Consider the following 27,506-nt stretch of genomic DNA (forward strand, 5'->3'; position numbering starts at 1 on the left):
AGTGATTTTTATATTTTATTGTAATCAGATAACTGCATGTTTTACAGCATAGTCACACATTGTATTTTGCTAGTCACAAACACATTGCCTTACATAATGATCCGCATCATTTCTGCTCTATACTACAAAGCCTATGACCGAATACAAAAAAAGTTTTACAAAAGAAACTGTTTTAAAGACTACAATAACAATAAAACCGTTTCCAGATAACAGCTAAAATTATAAAGGCATATCACTGTATAGTTTTACTGGAATTTCTAAACAGTAAGGAATGAAGTAAGTTTTAGTATCTGCGACGCTTGTTAGGTCCTTCAAAGTTGCCCCCTGGGTTTCCTCTACCAAAGCCACCAGGTCCACCACTGACGGCACCTACACCACTCATTGGCGGCTGAGGAGTTTCAGAGCCCGTTCTACTAACCAGAGGCGAACCCATCTGTGATGGACCTCCTTGAGGGAATCTCTCATTATGCTAACACAAGTCCATTTGGAACGTGCCAAATGCGAGTTACAACAAAAACCACAAGTGATGTTGTCATGAAGTTCAGCAGATAGTCCAGCAGAATCAGGATCACACATAGAGGGAAGAAAGGAGCAATTCAATTAGTCATTATGGAAAAAGAGCTGGAAATTAAAGAGTGCTAATGTTATGCTCCAACTTTGTAACGTAAATTAGAAGTTAAAAACTTAAGAATGAAGACTAAATCTGGTGCTGAATGTAACTTCATCCTCTCAAGCACATCTGAAGCAATACATATTCTCTATGTAACAGAAGAGACAGCAAACAATAATTGTATACCTGAGCCCTATTCTGCCTTACATACCAACTACAATGCTTCTCCCTTAAATAAATTAGACACAGAAACATTGTTGAGCTAGGAAAAAAAAGCCCACAAAACCCAGCTTTTTTATTTCTAGAGACTGCAAATTTATTCTTTTAAGAGCAATATAACCTGAAGACTTGTATACCCACATATCTGTGAATATTTCAGTCCATACTACCTGGAGTCAGTCTTTCGTATGACACTTTAGGAGTCTTTAGACTTTTAAAACCCAGTCCAAATAAACTGACACAGCTAGTGACAAAATGCATAACTGGACTATGCCTAGTTTAAAAAAACCCTTAATCTCAAATATCAACGTAAGATGAAAATCCAGTTAATGTTCTACATTTATTTTCCTTAGTTCTGTGCTTAATATTAATGAAGGTATCTGTGCTTACACAGATTTATTTGGCTATAGCAATTAAGACCTAAAACAGAAAACATGCATCTGAGCACTTACAGTTCAGTATTTATGCAAGTGTTTAAAAACAGAACCCCACATGATGAAATTTAAAACATTAACTCAACATAACATAAACCATTAAAAGCATAGATCTAAGTTACAATCAGATCTTGAAATGACTCATCATTCACCTGTTGAGAACAGTTACACTTTCAGAAGAAATTCTTTCTGTACAGAGATCTGTATTAACTGCCCAAGTATTCAGAGTTCAACAAGAACATTCAAGACTAGCACTTTATTTATATGTCCTAATCAGAGAAGAATTCTTCTGAAAGTTTAAGTCCAGTAATAGTAGTACAGCTCAACAGTTCTAAAGTCTGCTAATTCATATAAATATTACTTAAAACCAGCATTATATATATCTATATAGATAAAAATATATGCAACTTAGATTATGGTTGTATATCATGTGCACTGTTTAAAATTTGACATTGAATAAGAAAGAAGTTAATTCAACAGCTGCCTAAATACCTACTACTGCCCCAAACTCCCTTAAAATCTGCAGCACTGGTTAAAAAAAATGTTTAAAAATTATCCTTAACTCATGCCAGCTTGTTAGCAATGGATATGAATTCAAGAAATAGCTTATCACATACCCCTGATAATTTTTACCACTTGACTTTTGGACAAAAATCAAGTCCTCTTTCCAACAAGGACTCCTCTCTCCAGCTGACAAGAAAACTGCAGTAATAAACTACCCACAATAAAGTGTGTAGGGGGAAAGATATTTTTAAAATGTTATGTTCAAAGACAACCTATGTTTCAAAAGACTGCAGTGGAACAAAAAGATCGCTCCAATTTCCCCCTAAAAGACTTCAGAAAAACATCCAATTTAAAAAACGAAAACTGTATTTCTGGTCTATAAAGTATATTCTCCATTTCCCTCAGAAGAAATTGAAATTAATTCTTACAGTCTTTTAGTAGACAGCCCTCAAAAGATCTTTAAAGTGTCTTTCCAACAACACGAAAAATACAATAAGGTTATACCTTTCTGTAGGGGTCTGCATCCCAAACTAAAACCCCTGAAATTCCAAAATGAAAAAAACAAAACCAAAATCCAAACCCAACAAAAAAACCCACCCAACATAAAAAACATCTAATTTGTCCTTCAGTAGCATGCAGAAAAAAACAGAAGTAAAAAAAGGTTTTTTTAAAGCATGCATTTTGAACTGTCAGTGTATTCCCTACATTTCCATACCTGGAATGACTTTTTGTAGAAAAACAACAGTTTGAGATAGATACCATGATTTACGATACCATGTTCTTTCCCTTACACCTCTTTTTCAGTGTCTACATAACCACAAGAGAATGTTCAGAGGTGATCAGTAATGCAGTGGTCTCCAGCAAAAGTATCTCTGAAAACAGTATTTTGTGAAAAGCATCCTCCTTGCTTTGTGAGGAATGATACAACTGATAAAATGAGATGGCTCCTATGATGTGAAGCGAGATTCTCACCTTTAACTGGTAGAGACCAGACTTATTATGTATTTTGTGCTCAATCAAAATCTCATATTCCTCTACGGAACAAAGGATTTTGTCCAAACTTACTGTTACTGAGCAATCTGTATAAGATGGATCCTGGTGAGAAGATATATATTAAAAAACCCCATACGGCTACAAAATGCTTTTGTGTTCCAATAAAACTATAACGGAATCACTGTTTATACTATATACTCCTTTGTATCACACCACCACTAGACGTTCCCAAATATCTATTTACAGAATAATATTGAAAAATATGTAAAAATCAGATTAAAAATTACATAGTTGTTTCTCTACATAAGACATTACAGCTAGGAAAAGTGACTGGCTATGAGAACAGAGCAAAAATGGCTACTGCTTTAACTGCATCCCAATGGCACATCTGCTCTTGATAAAAAATTCAAGATGTATACAAGACATTCCACACCATCCTTGGCAACTGGGCATTATTTTTCCTGTATTGGTATGACAGTTATCCCTAACAGCTGTTGGCATACTTATTTTCCAAGTGGCATAATTACTGTCATAATCTCATGCTTTCAACGGTGTAAGAAAGGAAATACAAAAAACACTAAAGTTGCTTTAAAAGATTAAATAGTTTACACAAAGATATCTTCACACTACACAGCCTCCAACATTTAACTATTATTCAAAAACCCCAACAAGCTAATACACAGAATTTGGTTTTACAAAAGAAAAAACAGCAAATACCTAAATTCACAGATTACTCTGGTACGTTGTTCCTTCTTCATTTCACAGAAGTGATTTCCTTCTATCAGGGAGTTTTTCATGACAGGTCAGACAGGCAAAGTCTTGCCACAAGTGCTGTACATTCTAACCTCAATTTAAAGTTTGGTTACTGATCAAAGTACTCACCCCATTCCTAAGGGAAGTAGGATTTTCATAGTAATATCAAATAAAGATTTCCCTTCTGTGTTGCAAATTATTTACCTGAACAAGTTTTATCAATTACTTTTAATAGATCCAAAACATGCAACACGTTCTTACTCAGTGTGAAAATATCTTTGGTAACAAAAATGGGCCATGAGACATGACAGCTATTCGAAGTAATTAAATTTGTGATACGTTACCACTGTTCCATTATCTGGCATCATTGGTGTTCCCATATTTGCAGCTCCTTCTGGTCCCATGGAAGGACCAGGACCCATTGCAGGGCCAGGTAAAGTTCCTCTGTTGTTCATATTCATACCCATCATTGGAGGAGGGCCTTGGTTACCAGCAGGTGCTGGGCTAAACGCATCTATGCAAAACAATCTATACTTAGAGCTGTCCTATCTGAATTTTACAAGAATAAACAAACAATGTACAATATTTAAAAAGTCAAATGTACAAGACTTCTAATACTTGAAAAAAAATAATTCTTTGAGACTGTACATTTACGTCAATCATCTGCTTTTAAACAGATTTTCATTAATCCCTAGTATTCTGCATTACATAGTCTGCCTCGTGTATTTGAAAATCCTGAACTTGACAGCTAAATACAGCTGTATGGTTTGTGTGCAGGAACTGAAGTGTTCATACAGCACATATATGTCGTATACACACCACAAATTAGCAAAAGTCTAATCTGCAGTAATTGGCAGCTATAAAGCAATTTGGTTCTTTAGGGATCGTAACATATTAAATAGGTATTTGCAAGAACTGTTCTATCAGTATTATGTCAATTGTATATAGTGTTACAGCGTATTAGTCTAACATCTAAAAGCAATACCAAAGGTGGTACTCAACTTCACCATAAATTATTTGTAGTATGGCATAAATAATTCTTGCATTTAAGTATAATCTATTATAGTAAAAGTACCAGAAAGCTAAGGGAAGTTTTGTCAGAATTGAAAGTGACCGCACAGTCGCCTCCAAAATTCTGATTTACAGTAAGAAGCAGAAGAAAACCTTAAAAACATCTTTTCAGGAGATTGTTTAGCTATAATACTGCGCTAGGAAACCACTCTGCCAGTACCCACCAACATACTCAACAGGTAGGTAAAATTAGCTTCGTAACATTTTCTCATGTTGTTATAAGAAAGAAAAAAGTCTGATTATACATATCATTTACATCTGCTATTATGAAATATAATCAACTTTAAGACTAGTGCTAATGCATTGTTCTGCCCTGCCCGCCCCCCCCCCCCATAATCCACTCTCTTCAAAAAAAGCGTGCATCAAAAAATTGATAACTGAAGAAGGCGTGCCTTTGGAATCTAGCCTATGTTTTAAGTCATGACAACATACAAGAATATCAAGAAATCTGCTATGTTGCTAGACTAATAAACTTGTTATTTCAAATATCAACCTCTCATTGCAACTGTAACTTCTTTAGTAATAAATATATAAATGTACATCATTGTAAGCAGGCCATTTAGCACGGATACAGTACTATGATTATCTGCAGGTATCCAAAATTGCATCTTTATGACCTGCCCTGAGTAAATGTATCACAGCAGTCAGTGAAACCACTGCATCCAAGATACTACTACCAAAATTGCAGACCTGGGCTTGATCAAATACATTATGCCAACTGGAAGCTACTCAGCAAAAACAATCCATGCAACACAGCAGCACAATTAAAGTGCTAAACAAGTTTATTAGAAGTGATAGAGAAAATCCCTGTAATTCTGAAAAGCAGAACTCATTTGAGCTTAGTAATGAGGAATTCCAAGACCTCTCCCTATGACACTAAGCCAAAACGAAGGCATGCGCAAGTCAGATGCTTCTTACCTACCCACAAGCATGATCAGTTCGTGTAGCAGGTAGAACATTGTGCTACAATTCAAGAGAATTACAGTTGAATACGCCCTAAAACTTTTTTTTAGTGACAACCATTCAGTGACTAAATACAGAAAGAAAAGAAGTCTAAACTGCCAATATAAGGAGAATGCTTTATTTTCAGAGGCTAGAAGTCCTCTGCAGGACTATGATGTTCGCAGCGCTTAGTGGTAGTAGTAGTGCCATTAACTAAAGGCAGTCAATGCTCAGTTATCTGTTACTGCCTTGCTTACCAGCCTAACCAAACTTCGCCAGCTGGCCACACGCAGGTAGTGTTCGCTTATCCTTCCACTGCAACAAAGTTATCCTCTGTATCATACAAATACACCCATATTGCTTCCAGGGTGACGTGTAACAACCTATACTACCAAGCCTCTATAGTGTTAAGCCAGTTTCAGGCAGAATCAGCTCTGACAGCAGGATAACTAGGGAGTGTAATGGAAGGACAGTGGGGCCCTGCACAATTTCAGGAACAGGCCACTATAGCATTTTAGCTATACCTCAGAGGTCCTCCTAGCTCCGAAACAGACCCTAAGAGCTAACCCCTTGATTGCCCATTCTTTTTGGTAGGAACATTGATGTCAGAAGTATATTCACTGGACCAGGTTCAGCAACAGATGGAAAGCAGTCATCAGTGTTCAGGGCACAATGCATGGACACTAAAAAAAAGGTCTTTTTCTGCAATCTGGAGGGTTGAAAAAGTACACTGTAAGCGTCCAAACAGCACATGCCAACGTCTGGCACAGCTGGCAACAAGTCATAGTCAATAATCCTCATCAATGCAGAGATAGTTGCCAAAAAAGCTTCCCCCGCCTCCCCCGAAAAGTTTATCAGCTGCCCTTAGCATTACAGATGCAGTCAAGTGCTATGATGAGGCATACAGATTCTCTCAGAACTTATTTGATTCAGAAAACAATGTAAAAATGAGTGGTCCTGCACAAGTCAGCCCAGCACTAACTAATTCCATCACAGAGGTACCTTGCTTTCTAATAACACTATCATGGCGGTTATTTCCATTACTGAGGATACTCCAGCAGTGTCCCACATGATGAAAAGTCAACAAAGGGAACAGGTAAAGGCTAGTTAAAAATAAGGTTACAATTCTAACAAATGTTGAGAAAGGATGCTAAGATCAACAATTAAAGGTCTACTATTTAAAAGGTCTACTGCAGGTTTTTTGGGCTGTAGCAGCAGGGTGGGTAATGAGCTGGAGAAAAAAAAATCTCTACAAATCCACATATTGTGGAAACACACACTATCTTTACCTATTTGCTATGGAAATTTTTCCCTTTTTAAGATAGCAGTTCACTGTTAATGCAAATTCTTTGGAACTACACATTTATTTCTAAAAGCATTTGTATCAAGTTTAAAAATCAAGTCATAGCACAAAGCTTACAAAGCAAGACTATGAACATCACTGTTAAGCATTAAAACCTGACATGAAAAGCGCTGTGAACTGACTGCTATAAACACACATTTAAAAATCTATACGTAAAAAGTGTATCTTGTGGATCTGGACAACTGACAGTATCAGTATTTACAAAGTCTCCTAATTAAATGAAATTTTCAAGTAGACTGCAACATACATGCAAAAGTACAACTATAAAATAAAAAAATTAGTCACAATTTATGCTTCAGCTTATTATTTGTAGGTAGCTTCACAAAGTCTTCCTTTAGAATTCTTTTTAAAGTTCTCCATCTTCACTGAAAGAAAAAGCCTCTTTCTATTTTGCAGCTATAGATGTGTCTCAGTTAATAAATGCAAGGAAATAGTGAATAATGTATTTTAAAACTTGGACCAAGCAGACTCATTAGTCTATAAATTCACATTACTCAAAATGTCAAGCAACAATGCTTACTAAGTTTTGGATGTACTTTAAAATACACAAAAACAGTATTAACTTCTCTTTAAATTATCATCTATCTTTACTTTAAATGATCAGGAAGCTTCCTCAAGATACATATTGACATATTCAGTTTAGTAAGAAATTTTTTTTAAAGAAATATTCTAAGTTTCAGTTTTGTTTAAAAGCAGATATTCTGGGTAAGTTAAGATTCCAAACTGTTTCAGTCTACATATACAGAACAAGCACCAATTATCAAGAAAGTACTTTTCTAGACCTTACAGTAACAATTTTTAGCAGTGACATTATTTTAAGTCACAAAAGTGAACCGAGAATATCTGTAAATACAGACTTGCAATAAATTAGAACACCAACCACATCACTGATTAATCTTTTGTCACGCACATCGACAAGAACTTAACAATTTTAAGCTCTAATTGCATGCAGTGAAACGACGTACAGTCCCAACTTCTCTGAATAGGTAGTCCCTCCAAAAGAACACCAAATACTTTCTAAACAGAAAATTCCTCTTTTGTATCAGATAATTTCTAGAGCACCACCTTTCCCTGCCTTTTTGTTTCTCTTAACTTGCACATCATATTTTTCTCCCACAGGTAGTCAAAACAATAAAGATACACCTTGGGGAAAAAAAAATAGCTGTTTGGCAGAAAAGTATGTGAGGATATTTTATATCCTAATACTGTTTACTCCTTTTTACCAGTAGTTGTCTTGTCACTAATTAATAGTGCTTGAGTAACATGTACAGTCCCAAAGAAAAAGAATTTTACATTACAGAAGCCTTTTTCCTTCAGATCCCTACCTCCCATGTTTATTGCTCCACGAGGACCCATATCACCCATTCTCATTTCCTGTTCTCTCTGAAAGTAAACATAGTTTTCATGGTCAACCTATCATTCTTAGAACTTAAAACATTCCCATTTACTCCATGAAAATAGAATTTTTTCAAGTTTCAAAAGCTTCCATTGATTATAAAAACGTACAAGGAATAAAGTTAACTATACTTCCCTGTTTTTATAAAATCAAATGGAATAATGAGTTCAATATAGCAATGCTGTACATTTTTGCATAATGCTAAAGGTTAAACATCACAAGTTTCATTTATCAGATGCAGCAGCCTAAAGCTCCCACTTATGTCATCAACTGCAAATGAATCCATTTTCACCCAGTGTTTTTAATTAATAAGAAGTATATTTACATTTTAAATGTAAATAAAGAGGTCTTATTACAGTATTGCCTAAAGGCCGTGGTTCAGTAAGAGCCAAACTGGCTTCACAACTCAAAAATACTAGTGTTGACTGGAAACCAAGCTCTGATGTGTTATATTATGGTATATAAACTCAGTCTGCCACTTCAACTTTGTTCAAATAGTTTTGACTTAACTTGGTGGTGGTACATTTTTTTGATCAATTACACCGTGCTATTGATATCTTGGTTCAGATACTGACCATCCTTTTGAAACCAGCATAAAATTGCAGTATCAACATAAACTATGTAACATGTATTTATACTAAATAGACAAATAACAAGCCAAATTGATCCAGATTCAACTGACACTCAGTCATCCAACAGCAAAAGAGTTCTGACATTACTGATCATGAACCACGGCCTGCTGTGAAACAATACTCAAAAGATAGTACCCAGAGTGGAAGAGTCATCACTTAGGGGAAAACAAAGTACGCTATCACAGAGATAATTCCAAGGGATTTTAGTATTACTGTTTACATCAAAAGGATGAAATAGAAAGAAATTCACAGTTGAAAATGAAAACCAATGAAACTTCTACCAAAAATTTTTTCTCATGAATATTCTGGAAAAATGTTAACTTATATTCCACACTTGAGTGAACACACGTGCTGAGAATAAGCATATGCAAAAAAATTTACCTGATTCTGAAAATCATTCCATTTATTACTTAAGAGTGTAAGTTCAGATGCACTTTGAAAACAATTCCATATACTAGGCAGTTAAATCAGCCTTGCTATAACCAACCTTCAAATGGAAATATTAATAAAATCAAAATACATTCATACTATTTTTACAGTTTCATAAAACTCCTTTTTGTTCAATCATGTTTGGGATGTCAAACATGAGTCTTCTGTCTTCACACGCTTAAAGCAGTAGACACCAATATTTGAAAGAACAGAGTCAATAGTTCTGCAAAAATATCCTGGTATGGGAAATCGTCATAGGATACACGACAAAAGGCTCTCAGGTCAATAACTCTGTTTCTAGTAAGTCATATTAACCTAGAAAATGTACTCAATCTAAGAATATTATACACTATTTTCAAAAGAATATGGCTTAGTGTGGAGAGGAAAAGCAAGGCCTTGTAACTAAAAGACACAGGCAGGTTTTAAGGCACAGATATGAAAGGCCATTGACGAACACCAACAAGGACCTCTTCTTCTGACCCTAGAATCCCGTTAAAACTTTGTAACAGAAGATGCAATTACTTTGTCACACCTTTCACAGTAATGTCAACTGACACTTCAAGTGAAATCAGCAGCCCTATTAGGATCAATCATTCCCAGAAACTAGTACCAATGAGTTAAGTCACAAAATCAGCATACAATCTTGTTGATATTAGTCTGCTTTTACACCTCAGCCCTGACATGAAGCAGCACAAGAAAAAGCAGTATATCATTGCTAATGTCAATCCCTAGCCCAACATGGTAGAAAAGACACCATGGCTATCATTTCACATAAATCAGACTGTCGGTGCACGCATGAGTGCATATGTGCGTGTGTGAAAACAGAACATGCCACAAACAGCTGTGAGATACTCTTTAGCTACAAGGGAAAGTACCAGATTGTGAATTACTGCACATAATTTACTTGATGCACCTCAGGTTTGACAGTAAGCTGGTGGTTCTTTCTTTAATGCAAAATGTGCCATATAAGGCAGGGTCAAGTACAATACCAGCTAGATAAGGATGTTAAGTACAGAGCTATAAAGCTGTACTAGGTACTAGAACTTAACTTGTTTTCTCTGCAAAGGACAGAAGTGTTGGCAAGCTATAATATACACTTTTTATAGAAAGCACACTACACTTCCTCCTACCAATAAAGCAGTTTTTTCTCAGCTTGAAATGCTAACAGTCTTCAGTTAACAATAAGTACAACAAAAGAGAGGCAGAACCAGCAATTTTTACTTTTTTTAGTCTAGTCTAGACTTTGTAACAAAAAACATATAGTAATTATTTGCCATTTTGTAGCTTTAACTTTGGTGTTGAACCATGACCATATAAAAAACATTGCAGCTATAGACTCAAGAGCCATAAATGTGCCTTATCTCTGCTGCCTGTTAATCAACAAGATCTTGCGTACAAGAATTATTATTATTCCTACTGTTGCATGTTCACAACTTATCATGTTCTTTTCAATTTTCAGCACGGGGAAATTTCTTATATACTGTTAACATGGAATTAGCAAATTTAAGATCAATCCCCTGTCAGACAAAATACTCAATTTCAAACGTTAACTGACAGCAACTATCATTAATGTAATTAAATGCTTGACATATTAACTATAAAAACATGCGCTTAGATAATTTGTCAAAACCTGTATCTGCAGGAGTCCAGATGATAACAAAAATCCAGTCTTATCATCCACAAATCATGTTCTGGACAGCTATTTACTATGTGATCATAAGTAAGTTATTGCAGGTAAGGTAGGTCAACTATTCCACGAGTTTTGCCCAAAATATGAGAGAGAAAGGAATACCAACAGGCAGTTATGACAGAGTAGCCGAACCAGTGCTGGTTGATATTCCAGCCCAGCTGGGAGTTTCATTCTTGGATACTCAACCCCTTGGCAGAACATAGCAATGATAGCGTTATCTTCGCAGAACTTCTTTTCCTCACTATGTGATTGCCCATTCTTCTGTTGAGTAGCTGCCTGCTTCAGCTCCTTCCCTGAAGCCACCCATAACTACCCATAACAGGGAGTTAAACTTGAGCAGCAAGAGAGGAGGGCTAAACTTTTACTAGAGAAATATGTGGGGAGGCGATTAAGAACCTCTGAAGTCACCTGGTACCTGGGAAAACAACTTAAACTGGAAGAGAACAAGAAAAATGGGTGATATGCAATTACAGGGGGAAAAGAAAGCCATAAGACAAAGAATGTGCAGTAAAGCATAAGTTAACCTTTTGGAAGATTTAAAAAAATAAAAAACAAAAAACAAAGGGAAGCAACCAAAGAATAATATCCTATTGTAAAAGGACAATTGTTTAACACAACTCAAAAGAAAGCTTTCCAAATGACTTCTATTGCAGGATTCTTGTAGAGTACTTCAGAACCTCCTAACCCAAACAACCCTCAAGAAAATCTGATTCATTGGAAGAATTTGCTATGATGGCAACTATAGCATTATACTTGCTAATTACTTAAGATAAGCATTGAAAATGAGATTTCCTCACAAATCCAACTCATTTTAATGTCAACTGTAAAAAAAACAGATCTACACAAAAATATTGAACACACCCAGTTTTCAAATTACATATATATTTCACATTTAATATAGTATGGATTCTCCCCTTTTACAAGTATTAGACACAAGATTTCTTGAGCATTTGAGGTATACCCTGCACAACGTTCTCGCACCTCAATCATCATTGATACCAGCAGTCTAAGTACACAGAGAACTGTCAAGATGGCTCTTCTGGTTTTTGTGTGTGGTGTTTTTTTTTTTTCCTTGTAAATGTATTGGGGTATTTTAAAATTCACTCTATAAAACCATGAAACTAACTGTTTTGAAAAGACACCTAAGAATTGATACAGGAGAATGTATCAGATGCAATTCCCTTCTCACACTGAAAATAAAAACACAAGTAGTCATAAAAGGAGGGGTTTTGTTTGTTTGTTTAACTGACAAACCAATACTACACTTTTTTCCCCTGGAAACAGGCCTTGCAATTGCAGCAGTCCAAAGAAAATTAAAATCTCCTCTTCAAATGATGCACTATTCATGGTAACAAAACTGTCAAAAAAAATATGGTATAGAATAAATATGGCATGGAGTATTTTAGAACAGCAAAAGGCAAGATATCAACAGAAATATTAAGACAACAGACCATACAGTTTTCTTCAAGTGTTTGTGGCCAGGAGATGAACTTCCTTACTCACTCACCTTTCAGCTAGTGAATGGTGACCAAAATAACACTAAGACACAGCATAAAAAAAAGCCTTACCAAAAGAACACTTACCCCATAAACTGTGCTGGTGGTTAAAATTGCTAGTTTAGCAGTCAAAAGCAGAATTTGGGGGATACTTTTCATTGTGCATTATTTGTTTTTTCCTCAGAACATTCTATTTCATTCCAATGACTATCTCACTTGAAGTTAAACTGCCAGCAAGGAGTTAAAGTAATAAAAGCCTTCTCTTCCACGCAACCCTCTTGTCACCTTTCCCTCTTTGGTTCATCCATCAATTAAGATCTATATACAAGATCCAAAAGTTACAATATTGCAAAATAGTTCATTTTATTCCATCACATGCAGTAATAGTGAACAATTTTAAACAAAAAATACTGATCTTCTTTCAAAATCCAAGATTTCAGTGTTCCTGAGCATTGCAACCTAAATCCAAAGTTAATCCCTCCACTGAGCTGGTCATTGTAAATAGATGATTCCAAAGATCTCTTCCAGTCTAAACTACTCAAAAATTCTACAAACTGAATGATAGCTCCCACCTAGGAGCTTGAAGAAAGAAAAAAGTAAGCACTCTTACCTCATAGAAAATTACACAAGCAAATACATTAATCTAGATAACAACTGAAGTCAATGTAGCTATAAAACATGTAGCATACAGGAAAATACACTGCCCTGTTTTTAAATAGGAAGTCTAATGAAAAGAATTTCCAATAGGTTTAATAGCTAGCAACAGGACTCGGGTCTTTGAGAAAAAACATCCTAACAGGGCTAGAGCAGATAGTTGAAGTCAATTTCCTCTTTGGTCACTCAAGTCACGAACAGAGTTGATGTACATGACTCACTAAGTTAAACCATTAAAAAATGTAAACATTAAAAAACCTATCACATCGGTAAAAACAGGAATACGCACTGCAGGAAATATATGCAGATACATACATTCCAGTAAATGCCACAAGTTGGAAAAACATTCCTAATGGTAGCTACAATGATAATTATAGCTGTTGACAAAAGAATTCTCATTTCCCTGATGGAAAAAAGATTTATTATTAGCCCAGTGCATTTCTTAAATATTTCCATCAAGTCAGTAAGATTGTAAAGGAAGTATTAATGTTATTAAAATAGGGGAATTTCTTTTAAAACAATTTAATTAACAGCAGAAGTATAGGCATGTGTTTGGGAAAATCCTCCATGCACTACATCTTTTGTTCTCTGCTTTTTGTTTTGGGAACAAGGAATGTCTTCAACTTCTGTGGAGCCTTCCCCCATTTCTTTTCTACATCTTTTGGAGAGCATTCAGCTGAGTGCTGACGGTAGCTGAGGTAGTCGAGTAAGCATCTCAGCCCCACAGAAAAAAATAAATGCAGTTAAAACAAGCCCAAAAGATTTACTACTCTAATCTGAAGTTATTCTTTAAAAATACAAAAAGTATTTTATCTCGAACAATGTTTTAAAAACACAGAGGTATTGTAATAAAAAATACTAAATTCGTATTAATGTGCAAGACAGCTACCACAGCATATTAAAAACATCACTGAATATACCTTGTAACATATACTAGTATATTTTACACAGAATTAATAAAGAGATGGGTAGCACAGTACTCCGTTATACAACATCATTAACTAAGTATTGAAAGGCTTCTCAGTGCATTGCCTAACACGCTAACACTGGAAAATATAGAAATAGGTTGAAGTTTTGTGTCTGAGAGAGAACAGACACACTCGACACTTCTATCTTCCAGATTTAGAAGAAATTGTTTTTAAAAAGAAAGTTACATACTCTCTCAAATTCACCTCTCTTTTAATACCAGCCATTTCTCATCTTTACAAGATAGAAGCCAGTTTAAGATCTTTCTTTGTTTAGATAAAACTAGCTTCTACTTTCCAAAACATGCAAGTTGTTGGCATTTTTCTGTAAGACTAAGGGATTAAACAACTGTGATCCCCCCCAGTATGCTTCGCTTTTTGTCATCTTCCTACAGCTGAATGAAAAACCAAATATGATCTTTCAATACATCGACCCTCACACGATGTTTAAGTGAGGTCTACATCAACAGTTTTGGAAAAGAACGCAGTTTAATTGCACTAATAGTACTCACGTTTACAAAGACATTTAGCGGACACCTCACTAACCAGCAACACTTAATAATCCCCTGAAAGAAGATACTATTTAATACAGAAGAGATAGCCACTAGGCTGATCTAAAAAGAGGTAAGCCCACAGATCACCTCTGGAGGCCCCTCAAATTTGTGAGTATCAAGTAGACTGAAAGATCCCAGAAATTGTAACATTGTTTTTACTAAAATTGTTTTTACTAAACTCTACAATGTAATTCTCATCATACACATTAGCACTCAAAAAGACTGTCATTTATAGCAGCTGCAGAGTCTTAATAATGTAATCTGATGACAAGTATTGAAAACATTCAAGAATGAACAAGCATTACATTAGTAGTATTCTCAAAAGATATTGCTGCAAGTAATCTTTTTTCTTAAGATCAGTTTCAAAGTCACTTGTAAGATTTTAAGTTTTCCTCAAAATCTAAGTCAAAGGACAGCTGAGTACATTAATATATTTGCTGTTATTGCATCTTGGCCAGGAAAAATCGTATTTTCCAAATATGACTGCTGTTTATACGGTGCAGCAGTTCACATGTTCTTCTCTCCTTTGTAATGCAGAAGAACCGCTATCTTATCTACCAGATTTTTATTACATTTCAGGTGTCCTTTTCTCTCATTTGATTTTTCTTTTAAATCCAAAGTATTCTAGTTAATTCCACCTCTAAGAAAGCAAACCTGTGACATCCTGTAGAAGATGAGTATATACTTACACAATCAAAAAGTAAAACTGGATCACAAAAAATATTTTTTTTTAATAAAATGTGGACCATTTTATAAAAACACCATTGTAAGAGGAAAGTAGATTTATTTTTCACAACACAGAAGACTCCCAAACACTCCTGCTATTCATCAACCTCCATATGGCACGCTGGGCTTGTTCCAGCCTGGAAATATGTTTCAGCTACTATTTCAAAATTAGCAAAGGGAAAACTAAAAAACCTCATATAAAAATACTGATTCAAGAAGGCAAGTTAAGAGCTGGTTTAAGTTCTTTCAAGAAAAAGTAAACTGAAAATGGCTAATACCTTAGAGTGAAAGCTGAACTGTTAAAATACAGTTGAAAAAAAATTATTTTTTTTTCTCCTCCGAAATTTAAGTTTGGGGTAGAAAGTAAACTAGATTAGGAAAACAATCCAAAATACTTGCAACTGTTATACAATGGGGATATTTTATTGTCATGAGAAGCAGTAACTAGCCACTGCTCTCAACTACAGGAATAAGGCAAATGAACTAGGAAAGACAAATTAAATTCAAAACTATGTGGAAAAAAAATGTGGATAGTCATTACTGATTTTCATCTCAGAATAAGTGAAAACGAGAATACTTACAATCTGAGCCAGAAAAGGTAGCAGTATAAACCTTCATGATTCCACATTTTATCAGTCACTGACTTGGATGCAGAGATATTCACCCATCTTCAGTAACAAAAACTGGCCATCGCTACTGCAGAAGTTGTCTACATGCCTACAGGGATTTTTCTGAATGTCTTTACCTAGTAACCTTAGACACCAAACTTGAGAATTGCAATCTTTTACAGAAGATATCCAAAAGTCAATAACTTGAATAAAAACATGAATAAATACATTTTCATTAAACAAAAGTTATGTACTTTTTAAAGACTTTTTATCACATAAGCTACTGCAAAAAGCTTAATTTTACACAGAACTCATACCTTCAGAATGCTGTATTACAGGCCAAAAATTGAAATCACAATCTAACTTGTTGACAAAAAAGAAAATAGTCTAAAACCAGACAAGATTTACCATAGAACCTACTCTGTTGATTATAGAGCTTTGATCCATATTGAGATATGTGTCCTTTCTGCTTCGGTATTTTGTCTTGTAGTTACTTGCTGCTTTACTGCATTTTTATACTACATTTAAAACATTGCACTAATATATCATTATTTCTGATTTTTTTTTCCCCACCTCTCCCACTTTCACTTGTTATAATATAGTAAAATTGTGTATATACAACATCTACAGAATAAAACTGACTAAAAAGGTTCCTCGTTTTCTCACAACCTGTGGAAAATGTTATTCACCAGTCAAAAAATTAATGCATACAGAAGGCAGTATCTGGGCCCAAACAAATTCCATATAAACAATACCTAGGAATAAAATCCAAAGATTTTAATTCCGTGCCTCTATTCAATCATCTTTACGTCGTCTGGTCAGCTAAAGGAAAATCCTACCATGTCCCTTCACTGTCTATGGCTATACAGATGAAGCACTCTCAGGGTATAACTGCAAAGACACAATATTTTTTTTCCAAACACCATCACTGTTGACCATTTGAGAGCAAACAGGAACACAGGTATTCTGTCAAAATTTCCCCTCAATCTAACAACTAACACTCACAAGGAAGGTAAAATTCTTCTTCTGAAATATGTTAAGGTAAAATTCAGAAATAATTTTTCACAAGACTAAAGTGCTTAGAGAAAGTAACCACTTCAATAGATCTGGAAATCCTTTTTTTAAAAAAGAGGAAAATATCTATATATTAACTGTCTTAATAGCACCTTCCTCATTACAACATTCTGTCAATTAATTTGGTTCCACTGGAGTTAAGAGCCACCTTAGATCCATGGAATCAATATAGAAGAACACTTCTCCCGTTTCTATTAGCTTCATTTTTTGAATGACAATAAAGAAGTTAGAAACATAAATTAAATACAGTTCAACAGCTGAACATAATGCAAGTATTTTTTAATTTGTAATCAATTTAAGGCACTTAACTGTTCACTTACCTGCAATACTACTTTCTCAAAGCTATATCCACCATATCACAAAGTTCACAATTGATACATTACATTCACAATATATTCACATCTTCAGAGGCATATTAGAGAATTTTATGCTGCAGCTTAGAATTATTTTGGTTTTATTTTAGCTAAAGAAACTGCATGAATAGGTAAGCATCCACACAGACGACCGTGGGAGCACGGAGGATATATTACTTTCACAGAACAAAGTGCAAATGATTTAAGATGCACTCCACAATTCACCCTGGTGAGTGTGGAGTTGAAGGGCTGTTTAACTGATAACAAAGTCTTGGTTAACTGTACCACCATGAAAACTGGGCGTTATAAAACAATACTGCATTTTAGATTTCCCAAATGTTAAGATCTCCTAGCACAGGAAACAAATCTAGGCAAATACGAAAACAGAGCAACACTGGACTGATTCAAAATAACAGTTTTCCCCAACTGCAAGATCAAGGACGACATTAGGTGAAAGTCATCGATGTTTACTTAGAAGAAAAACTAACCAGCCAAGAATATCCTTTATCATGAAGTGTTTATGTAAAAGTCTAACTACTTCTTAATTGGAACGTCAAATACAACCTTGCAAAAACAAAACACTTTAAAAGTCGCACTAGTTATAGACACAGTGCACTAAATAGACTCTTTGCTAGCTTTTTCTATTAACAATTTTTCCTCACCAAGCAGATATTATATATGCTGACTAAAGTGTAACAAAAGGCCAATTGTAGTTGCTATCCCATAACCAATCTGAGTTACTAAGTAATTACAATATGCAAGTATTGGTCAAAAAGAAGCTGAAAGCCAATGGTTTTCATTGCTACGAAGAAGTGCTGTAGGAGAAACTTCTAACAAACATATGCAGTCTTTTATACATGTCATGGATGTTGCTTACAATCGCAATAGTTCATGTTTAAGATTTCCCCAACAAAGTTCTGGCCTGTCCACACATACAGCATTTAAACATACAAAACATGAACAAAAAAGCATCAATGAAACTTCCTGGCATGAAACCAAGCTCCACAGTTTTCCAGTCCTCCATAGTTCTCCAGCTAGTACTTTTATACAACCTGGAGGCCATTTGCTGTAAAACAGGACCAAGATGAGGTAGACTTGAATGAAGAAAGCAGAGTTCTGACTGAGGAAAACAGTATACACTGTACCAGGTAAATCCAGTATTTTAATCAAAAGTTTAAGAAAGTGGTCATCTGAACAAATCCAAATGGTTTAAGAAAAACTGCTTTGTAGTTAAATCCCCTGACTCAAGTTCACACACAGTAACTCTTGAGCTGCAGTGTCTGCTTTTGTCAAAAGATATCTAAGAAAAACTACTATTTTGTTCATGTACCATAGACCCAAAGGTCAGAATCACGTTAGGGACACAATGGGCATCACAATGAGGGGGACAAACAAGAATAGCTGGTTCTTACCTAAAGAACATACAAGTTCCTCTACGGATAAACAAATGTTTAATAATTCAGAAAGGACAGGGGGGAACAAACACAAAGACTACATAAGTAAATAAAATTTTAAAAGTATTACAAAGTATTATAAAAACCAGCACAGAAGAGAAAAAAAGCCTGAAGAACCTAATTTTGATGTTCGTATTGTCTTTTTCAGATCTTTTGTATTAATACATTTAGAAGAGAGACTTACCAGCTCACCTGCTGCAAGTGTATCAATAAAACTGCATTCGGCAATACTAGTAAAAGCAGTGTGCTTCGGATCATGTACAAAACAAAACTAATACAAATGCGTTTTCATCCTACACAATGCTAAGCCTAAATTACTGAGCCATGCGCCACTGTAAGAAATCATAATGGGGACAGACTTTTTAGTAGGGTCTGTAGCAACAGGTCAAAGGGTGGTTTTAAACTAAAAGAGGGTAGATACAGACTAGATATAAAGAAGAAATTTTTTACACTCAGGGTGGTGAAACACTGGCACAGGTTGCCCAGAGAGGTGGCAGATGCTCCATCCCTGGAAACAAGGCCAGGCTGGACAGGGCTCTGAGCCACCTGGTCAAGTTGAAGATGACCCTGCCCATGGCAGAGGTGTTGGACTAGATGACCTTTAAAGGTCCCTTCCAACCCAAAACATTCTATGATTTTATGAAAATGTTCATAAACATCTTTAAATGGTAAACCTTAAATACACTTGACTCTTTAAATTTTAGTTTCTAATAACCAAGATATTAAACTCCCTATCTGAACAGTTACAAAACAGCTCTACTGAAACTCATCTTTGTTTCCAAAAACCACTACTTATTAAAAATGCTAATTCATCTAACAATAACACTTTATCTCTTGAAAATTGAAGTGGAAGCTAAAGAAAGACTTGATGGAAGAGAGAAATATCAAACTTAAATTCCTTATTCCTCATGGAAGATTTAATAACCCAAAACAAGCACTAGCTCTAGTAATGAGATAAACTTATTTGATGCCTACACTACAGAAAGGAGGCTTGTGACATATACATGAGAAAAACCCTAAATATGCTAATTAAAAAATAGCATTTAGCCTGATATCAAAAGACAGGCAACCTCACTAAGACAAGTTAATTTCTATGTTTCAGTTTACTGCATTACCACTATTAAAATTTTTGACTCCATGAGAGCTACTGAAGCAAAATGTTAGAGACTAAGGAAAAGGTCGGAGGCTTACTGCTCACTAAGAAGAAAAACTACTCAGAAGGTACTGCCTCTTGAGAGAGAAACCAGATCTATAAATAAGCCTTCCTCACACTAAGCAACAGATCCATTAACAGGTTTCCTCACATCGAAAAAATACTTCTACAGAAATTTCACTTCTTGCTTCTTGAGTGTTTTACACTTTCTTTAAATACAGATCTTTTGAATAAAGACAAACTTCTCTAAGCAGAGGAAGCTATTTTGGCTGCAAGTCTCAAAGCCACCAAGTAAGATCTCGGGATTTAAACAGGTGGATGAGTCCAAAATAGGTACCAAGTAGACAATTGAAACTGAAAGTTAGTTTCTTCTTAGTCTGGGTAAAAATGTGTACAAACTCCAAGTCAAACTTAACTCCAGTAGCTGAGGAAGAAAAAATGAAAATTATTAAGGCAAACATTAATTTTAGCTTCTTCAAAATATGTAGGGCATTTACCAAACACAATAACAAAGGATTTTTCTAATTTATGTATAAAAGCCTCATTCTTACTTGTCAGAAGACGAAAAACTGAAGAACTCAGTATTTGAGGAACTTAAATTAGGTACATAGATGATTTTTTTAACTCGTGAGCAGTAACAATTTTCAGAAATTATATTAAAAAATAGCATATAGACTTATTCAATCTGCTCTTTAACAGATTTTTTCATTTTTATCTGTAAAACTCATGAAATAAGAGAAGCTAAGTACACAAATAGATTATTCTATAAACAAGCACACCAGATGCATTTGAAGTCTTTCCATTAACAATTGAATAAAAATGGCATCTGCTAAGTCTGAGGCCTCATGAAACACTAAGACTGACAAAGACTGATGTCATTTTGCCATTGCATACGAAGCATCTTAAAAGTGTTCTTTTAGTTCTTGATCCATCAGCCTTACTGAAAGAAAAATTAAGTTATAAACAAAAACAGATAACCTAAAGAACACAAGACAAAAAATTCCTTATTAATTACTGTAGAAGAGAACAAACCTGGGAACGCTTACAAGCAGTACTGCAACACCTAAATTCATACTGCAAATTTATGCACATTTGACAGCACATTAAGGGACAAAAATTATTTATGAATGGTCACCTGTTCTGTTTACAAGTTCACATGAAGTAAATACTAGCATGTTCTAAGGCACTTTGTGCAAATATTAGAAGATAATGGCAACAGAATAAAATATTTTAGTCTCCTAAATATCTATAATGTAACTTAACACAAGGAAAATTTATATTACCCTAAATATTCACAGTTCAACATACTGAAATATAGTTATAAATTAAATGTAATACCGTAATGGTTATTTGCTCCATTACTGAAAAATTACCTTAAGTAGCATCCTCGATACACACAAAAACATAATCTAGAAAGTAAATTATAAACCATCTTAAAATGGCCATGAAATAAATAGTTACAACCAAAAAATATCTTATTCCACAGATCACTTCAGTTTATGTATTATAAATGCATAATATGCTACAAAAGGATGGCTGAAGTTCTGCGTTGACTTTTATGCAATGGCTTTTCATACTAAAAGCAGATATGACAGTTAAAACTGTCCTTCTATCTAGCAATGTAATTAAAGGCTGAAAATAATTTATTTAGTTTCTGAAAATATAACAATGTGAATATTTTAAGGCCTGTTACAGAACTATTATTCTTGCCTAAAGCACCAAATTTAGTATCTAAAGCACTGAGAAACAGAAGAAATGCAAGATTCAACTATCCGTCTACTGATACATATCACTGCAATTAAAAAAAAATCTAGTGCTACTGCCAAAACTAAGACCACACACAAAAACACAAACTGTGTATTTATAAACTGCTTGCTCGAAGGCCTAGCTCATGTTGCTTTATGCACAGGAAGAAACTTGATCACTGAAGTAAAACCATCGCCACGGCGGCAGGAATGTTTTGTCAGGTTGATTTTTTTAGTTCTACATTTAATGAACTGCCTTCCTCCAAGCTAGTTTTACCTTAAAAGGCTTTTAAGGTGTCAAACATGAACTACTTCTTTCATGAGTATGTATGCTGGATTGCAATAAGGAGGTAATTCATGTCTCCCGATCAAGCTCTACAAAAGAGCTTTTATAAAGCAGCTTAGCTTTATAGCAGTTTGTTAAGGAACAGAGACTTTATTCATACAACCTCATAAAACTTCATCACCATCAGCTTCATTAAGTACACTACGCTGTCAAGATAAAAATAACCAAAATTTATTAGTAGTAGTAAAGTAAAATTTGAAAAGATTCTTTGACATTTGTATTTATTTATTTATTATTGGAAATCTGCCTTAGCTTAGTTTAGATTTGAATAAGGTAGGAAACAATTCTGCATTCAGTGAAAATTCAAACTTCTTACATAACTGGGGCTTTTGAGCATAATGGAATCAGAAGACAGAAAAAAATATGGTTCTATTAATTTAAGAGCCAAGAAGTGCAAAAAACTATTCCTGATTACAGAAGTCCAAGGAAGTCTAACTGATAGTCTTGTTTCAAAAATGTCTACTACTTAACTTGTAAGTGAATGCAGAAGTCAGGGATAAGAGATAATTCAGTAGGCTCCAAATAATAAAGCAATGGGAAGCTACATTTAGTAACCACTCAAAGAAGGACAAACTCTTAGAATAAAGACTAAATATGTTTGGGGGCTTTTTTCCCCAATCAAGTTTCTGGCACTCGTGAAGGTATGAACTTTGTTGTTGTTTTGGGATGTGTGTTTTGACTCCCTTGCTCTCATTTGCCTTACAGTTTTTGATCCAAGTCTACTACAATCTCTGCTGCTGAGGCAATCTCCACTGCTTCAGCAGCTGCCTCTTTATCCTGATACTTACACAACATGCTCGAGCAGCAGTGCTTGTGTAAGAAATATTAAAGGCAAGCAAAACAACATCTAGAGGTAATTCTTGAAAAGACTAGGAGATTAAAAAAAGTGTTTAACATACCAAGTCTTGCATGAAAGAACAGTAAGCATTCAGAAGTTGAAACTGATGAACTCACAAGAAACAGTTCCTTACATATACAAGTTATACTTGAAAAAGGGGGAGTTTCCTTGGAGGAAAGTGGACAAGGAGGTACAAAAATCTCAACTCCCTCTTTAAATCACCAGTAAGAAGAGCTGTAAGCTGCAGGCCAGTATCACAGCTATTGTTTCGTTAAGCACAATACCCATCTGACACTATTTCACAGCGTTACTACAGAATTAAATCTGTGCACCATAAAACTAAGACTACAACTCCTACATATTTTGGTCTCTTCTGTAGACACATGAAAACTATTTTAATACACTAAATCCAAATCACTCTCTTTTCACGCTTCCAAGTTGGTGACATTAATAAAAGTAGTTCCTGGAATTGGAATTATTTGGTAAAAAGGCTCTGACTGAGACTGAACAATGTAAATCCATGTAAGCCATTCACAACTGGATAGTAACCATTGCACAGTTTGAATAATTAATATATTACTAGCACTCAGAAGTACTATACTACTTTTTAAAATATTTGTGCTCTTGAAAAATAAAATATTTCTTCCAATCACCATCAGCAAGAAATATATACAAAAAATAAAAATTAGCAAAATATTACAGGAAAACAAGTTTCCTGATTAAGCTATCGTGAAATTAGAATGTATATATATTGAACTGTAATAGATTTCAACTAACCGACTTTTACAAAGCAAGGGAAAAATCCTAACCAATATGAAAGTGTGTATCAATATTTTATCTACTAGAGATAACACAACTAGATTAATAAAATGTTTAGGCATCACTAGGTTGCCCATTAGATTAACAATCAATGCAATCAAATTTTTAATGGACAGTATTGCCATGAACAAGAATGCTTCAGGAAGAGAAATCCCCACAAAAAGTATTTATATCGTCTGTAACCAAATCGAGTAACTGGTAACTGCATTAAACTTGATTACAAGATGTTTCGCAAAAGTATTTACACTGAAAAGTCAAAGTTTAACAAGTTAGGGAAAAGATTCAGAAATAAACTTTAAACAGGAAAGCCTAATACTGTAGCATTATATGAGAGGTTCCAAATCCGGTTGTCATTGCACTTACCGTTTATGTCCTTCTCTTACACTGAACAGTAAAAAAGGATAGGATATAAGTGAAGGAAGCTTACTTTTCAAAGCTTTTAAGAAATAAAAACAAGGATTAGAAACAATTATTATTTTCCTTCTAAATACATGGCTGGCAGAAGACTTTAATATGTTACAAGGATTATGCCAAAAGAGTTTATCAAGACCTGATACGGTAAAAACTAGCCACCAGTATCATAAAATGCAGTTTTCACCAAGAGGCAACTTTTAAACTCTTAAAACAGAGAGTAACTTTTTTCAGTGTATGTACAAAGGTAATTTGAGACTAGCAGTTACCAGATGGAGTCTGTTCACAGTAAACAAGTATTAGTAAGAATAAATAAAAAAATAATTAGTTCTATATGAAATTGTACTAAATGGAAAAAAATATTTGATGTACCATTTTGCAATCTCCAGAAATGGTTTACAATTCTTCTCTGCTGCAAAATGCAAAGGCTTTTTCAATTCCCATTCACATTACACAATTTAAGTACAGTTATCTAAAGACATGGTATAATGAACGCCTATAAAATGACAGGCCACACAGAGTTACATAGCTGCCCTTATTACAGTTGCTAAAGAAAGTAAATAAATATATCACTTCCTATTCTGTTTCAATTCTCCTTCTTTTAAAGTTCAAAGGACATTAGAAGTAAAACGTATGTCAACACATGACCAGAATACTAAAGACTAGTCTGAAGACTATAGAAAACTTTTTTTTTTAAATTACTGTATATGCCGCTTCAACCTCATATGACATTAAAAAAACACCACTTGTATTACATATTGCTTTATATAACTTACAACGCTTTTGGTACGGTGGTCACTGCACAGCTATCTATATATATATTCTTGCAGTGTATTAATTAGTTCCAGATGAACACACAATTCCAGCAACGCAACTCAGTGGGAAAGTTACACTCTTCCGAGGCATTCTTCTACCTTGACTTTTCCCCACCCAAAATTTGATCACATAAAAGTCGCAAAAATTATGCATAGTGATTGAAGTGCTTTCCACTTGAGGCATAAGAAGGGAAGAGGAATGGTTCATTTTTGTGATGCCTAGCACACCAACTTGAACAGTTTCTATTCACACAGAGTTTGGAATTTAAATACACAAATAAGCATGAGGATGGCCAAACTGTGGCAAGCAGTTCAAGCACGCAGGCTAACGATTATTATCTCAAGATAGTTGCAAGAAGAAAACCAGCAGAGGTTGCTGTGGCCAGCATTATCTAGCTTTCCCCATCACCCCAAGCTGCAGGATATAGGCCACACTCTCCTCACAGCAATCGAATTTGAGGGAGCTACCGCCATCTCCAGCCTGCGGCTTGAGTCCCCAGGTTCCCCTTCCTGCAGGGCTCTGCAGCAAGTAGCATGGGTCTCAGAGCAACTACAGGAGGATTCCGACAGGTAGTTTACAGGGTCAGAAAGTCAGGTCACCCCAAAAGATGCTATGTGAAGATATTACGGGTGAAATTAAGTTTCATATTTGGCACTACAGAAGTCACAATCAGTAAGTGCTATTTCTAAATTACATCAGACAACTGTTATATGCTATTTCACAAAGTATGCTTCACAATATGTGGGAACACACTAAAGGACATTATGAGTTTTGAATTCTTGTTCTTCACCACCCCAAAGAAAAGACATGCTGAAAGCAGTTTTCTTTTACAGTGTGGCCACATATGGAAATAAATGATTGTTTTCTGCTGCATGTTTCTCAAAACACAATCAGCAAAATCAACTGATAGCTGTCAGTAACATCAATTTTGCTTCCTCCCCATCTTTACTAAAAAGACTAAGTGGCAGAGGATGGGAAAAAAGACGTCCTGCTGAGAACAGGAACTGATTTTCTAAGTTCTTTTAGGATGTCTCAGAACATACATATTATATTCTTCTCAACCCTACAGAAAATATTATGGTATAGAATGTAAAATAGGTATTTCTTCCACAAAACCAGAAAGTAGCTGAGAAACCAGCAATTTATTTTTGATTTACATATCAAGTTGTACCTGTGAAGGGGAGCAAAATTCCCTCCTGCAGACTACAGCTGTTACAGTAACGTAAAAAAGCGTTGTGTGGATTGCTTATTCATCACTTCCTCACTAAGAATAGCTGTAACAGTAAAAGGTATCCTTCTCGCATGAAACTAATGCATTCACAATAGATGTTGCGTTCATTTAACTGCTTTGGTTGGTGGAAAAAAAATCATACCCTTGACCAAAATAGATCATCATGAAAATTTGGAAGCTGACTCCTCTGATATCACCATTTTGCTGCAGGTGCCTTCAAAGGCAGAACACACCTGAATTACTAACATAAATAATGTAGAAATTATAGCAGAGGACAGGGGGTTTCTTCCACCTTTATAACCTTTCTGGTCTCATTCAGTAAAGACTTTGAGGTTTTCCTCATCTAGCCTTACAGTAGCATCATTTTAGGCTCCATATGAAGTTAACACTGCCAATTTTGTTTCTGAAGTATATTATTCTTAATAAGTTAAGCATAAACCAAAACAAGGATTCAAACAAGCTTAACAGCCTGAACTGGTTTAAAATTTAAACCTTCAAACTAAGGCACTTCCTCATGAAAACATCCTTTATTCCCATGACTTTCCACCTAGAAAAATTCCATTATTTTATTGGAAAAAATCATTTCCCAAATAAAAACGGCCAATTACCTGAACACCTTCACTTAACTGAACTGTTACATCACCAGCTTGTAGGAAAAACAACAGTGATGCCATCATACAAGAGAATAACTACACTACTAAACTTGTACCAGTCCACTCATGAGAACGATGGAATACTGAAGGAAAAACAGTAAACAAGAAGGCGACACCTCAACAGCTTGTATATAAAAATATTACAATAAAACCAATTCTTTTACCATTTGGACTTTCATCATGGAATTTTACTTACATTGTCCATGAAATTTGGCTTAAATCCTCCATCCTGCTGTCGTCGTAATTCCTCCTGTTCCCTCTGGCGTAACATCTCTTCTTCACGACGTCGATGTTCTTCTTCATGTCTAGAATATTTTTCAGAAACTATGTCAACTTAGATTCTTGATCTGTTCAGGCTTGTACTCAGTCTCAGGAGATAAGATCAAGCATACAAACAAAACTGATCATTATTCATTTTTTTATATTGTGTAAGGCACTAATCTACTCCATCTGATGGGTTTGAGTATTATTGAAGTATGGTTTTTTCCCCCTAATTGGAATACAGGTAATTACAATACTAGTACATTCTATACCTGTTCGTCCAGCTACATATTGGTAAGCAGGTTAAAACACT

General features: G+C 34.9%; 1 protein-coding gene across 1 annotated transcript; it reads right to left on the reverse strand.

The window, feature by feature from the left end:
• On the reverse strand, window positions 1–27,237 carry PSPC1 (paraspeckle component 1; the record flags this gene model as incomplete). The annotated part of the gene is made up of 4 exons (XM_009707394.1): window positions 1–469; window positions 3,858–4,027; window positions 8,215–8,272; window positions 27,129–27,237. Coding segments are annotated over 4 exons (523 nt in total), but the record flags the coding sequence as incomplete, so codon positions are not given.
• Window positions 27,238–27,506: the final 269 nt, after the last annotated feature.

Source organism: Cariama cristata, unplaced genomic scaffold (genome assembly GCF_000690535.1).
Source record: "Cariama cristata isolate BGI_N322 unplaced genomic scaffold, ASM69053v1 scaffold4619, whole genome shotgun sequence".
Lineage (NCBI taxonomy): Eukaryota > Metazoa > Chordata > Aves > Cariamiformes > Cariamidae > Cariama > Cariama cristata.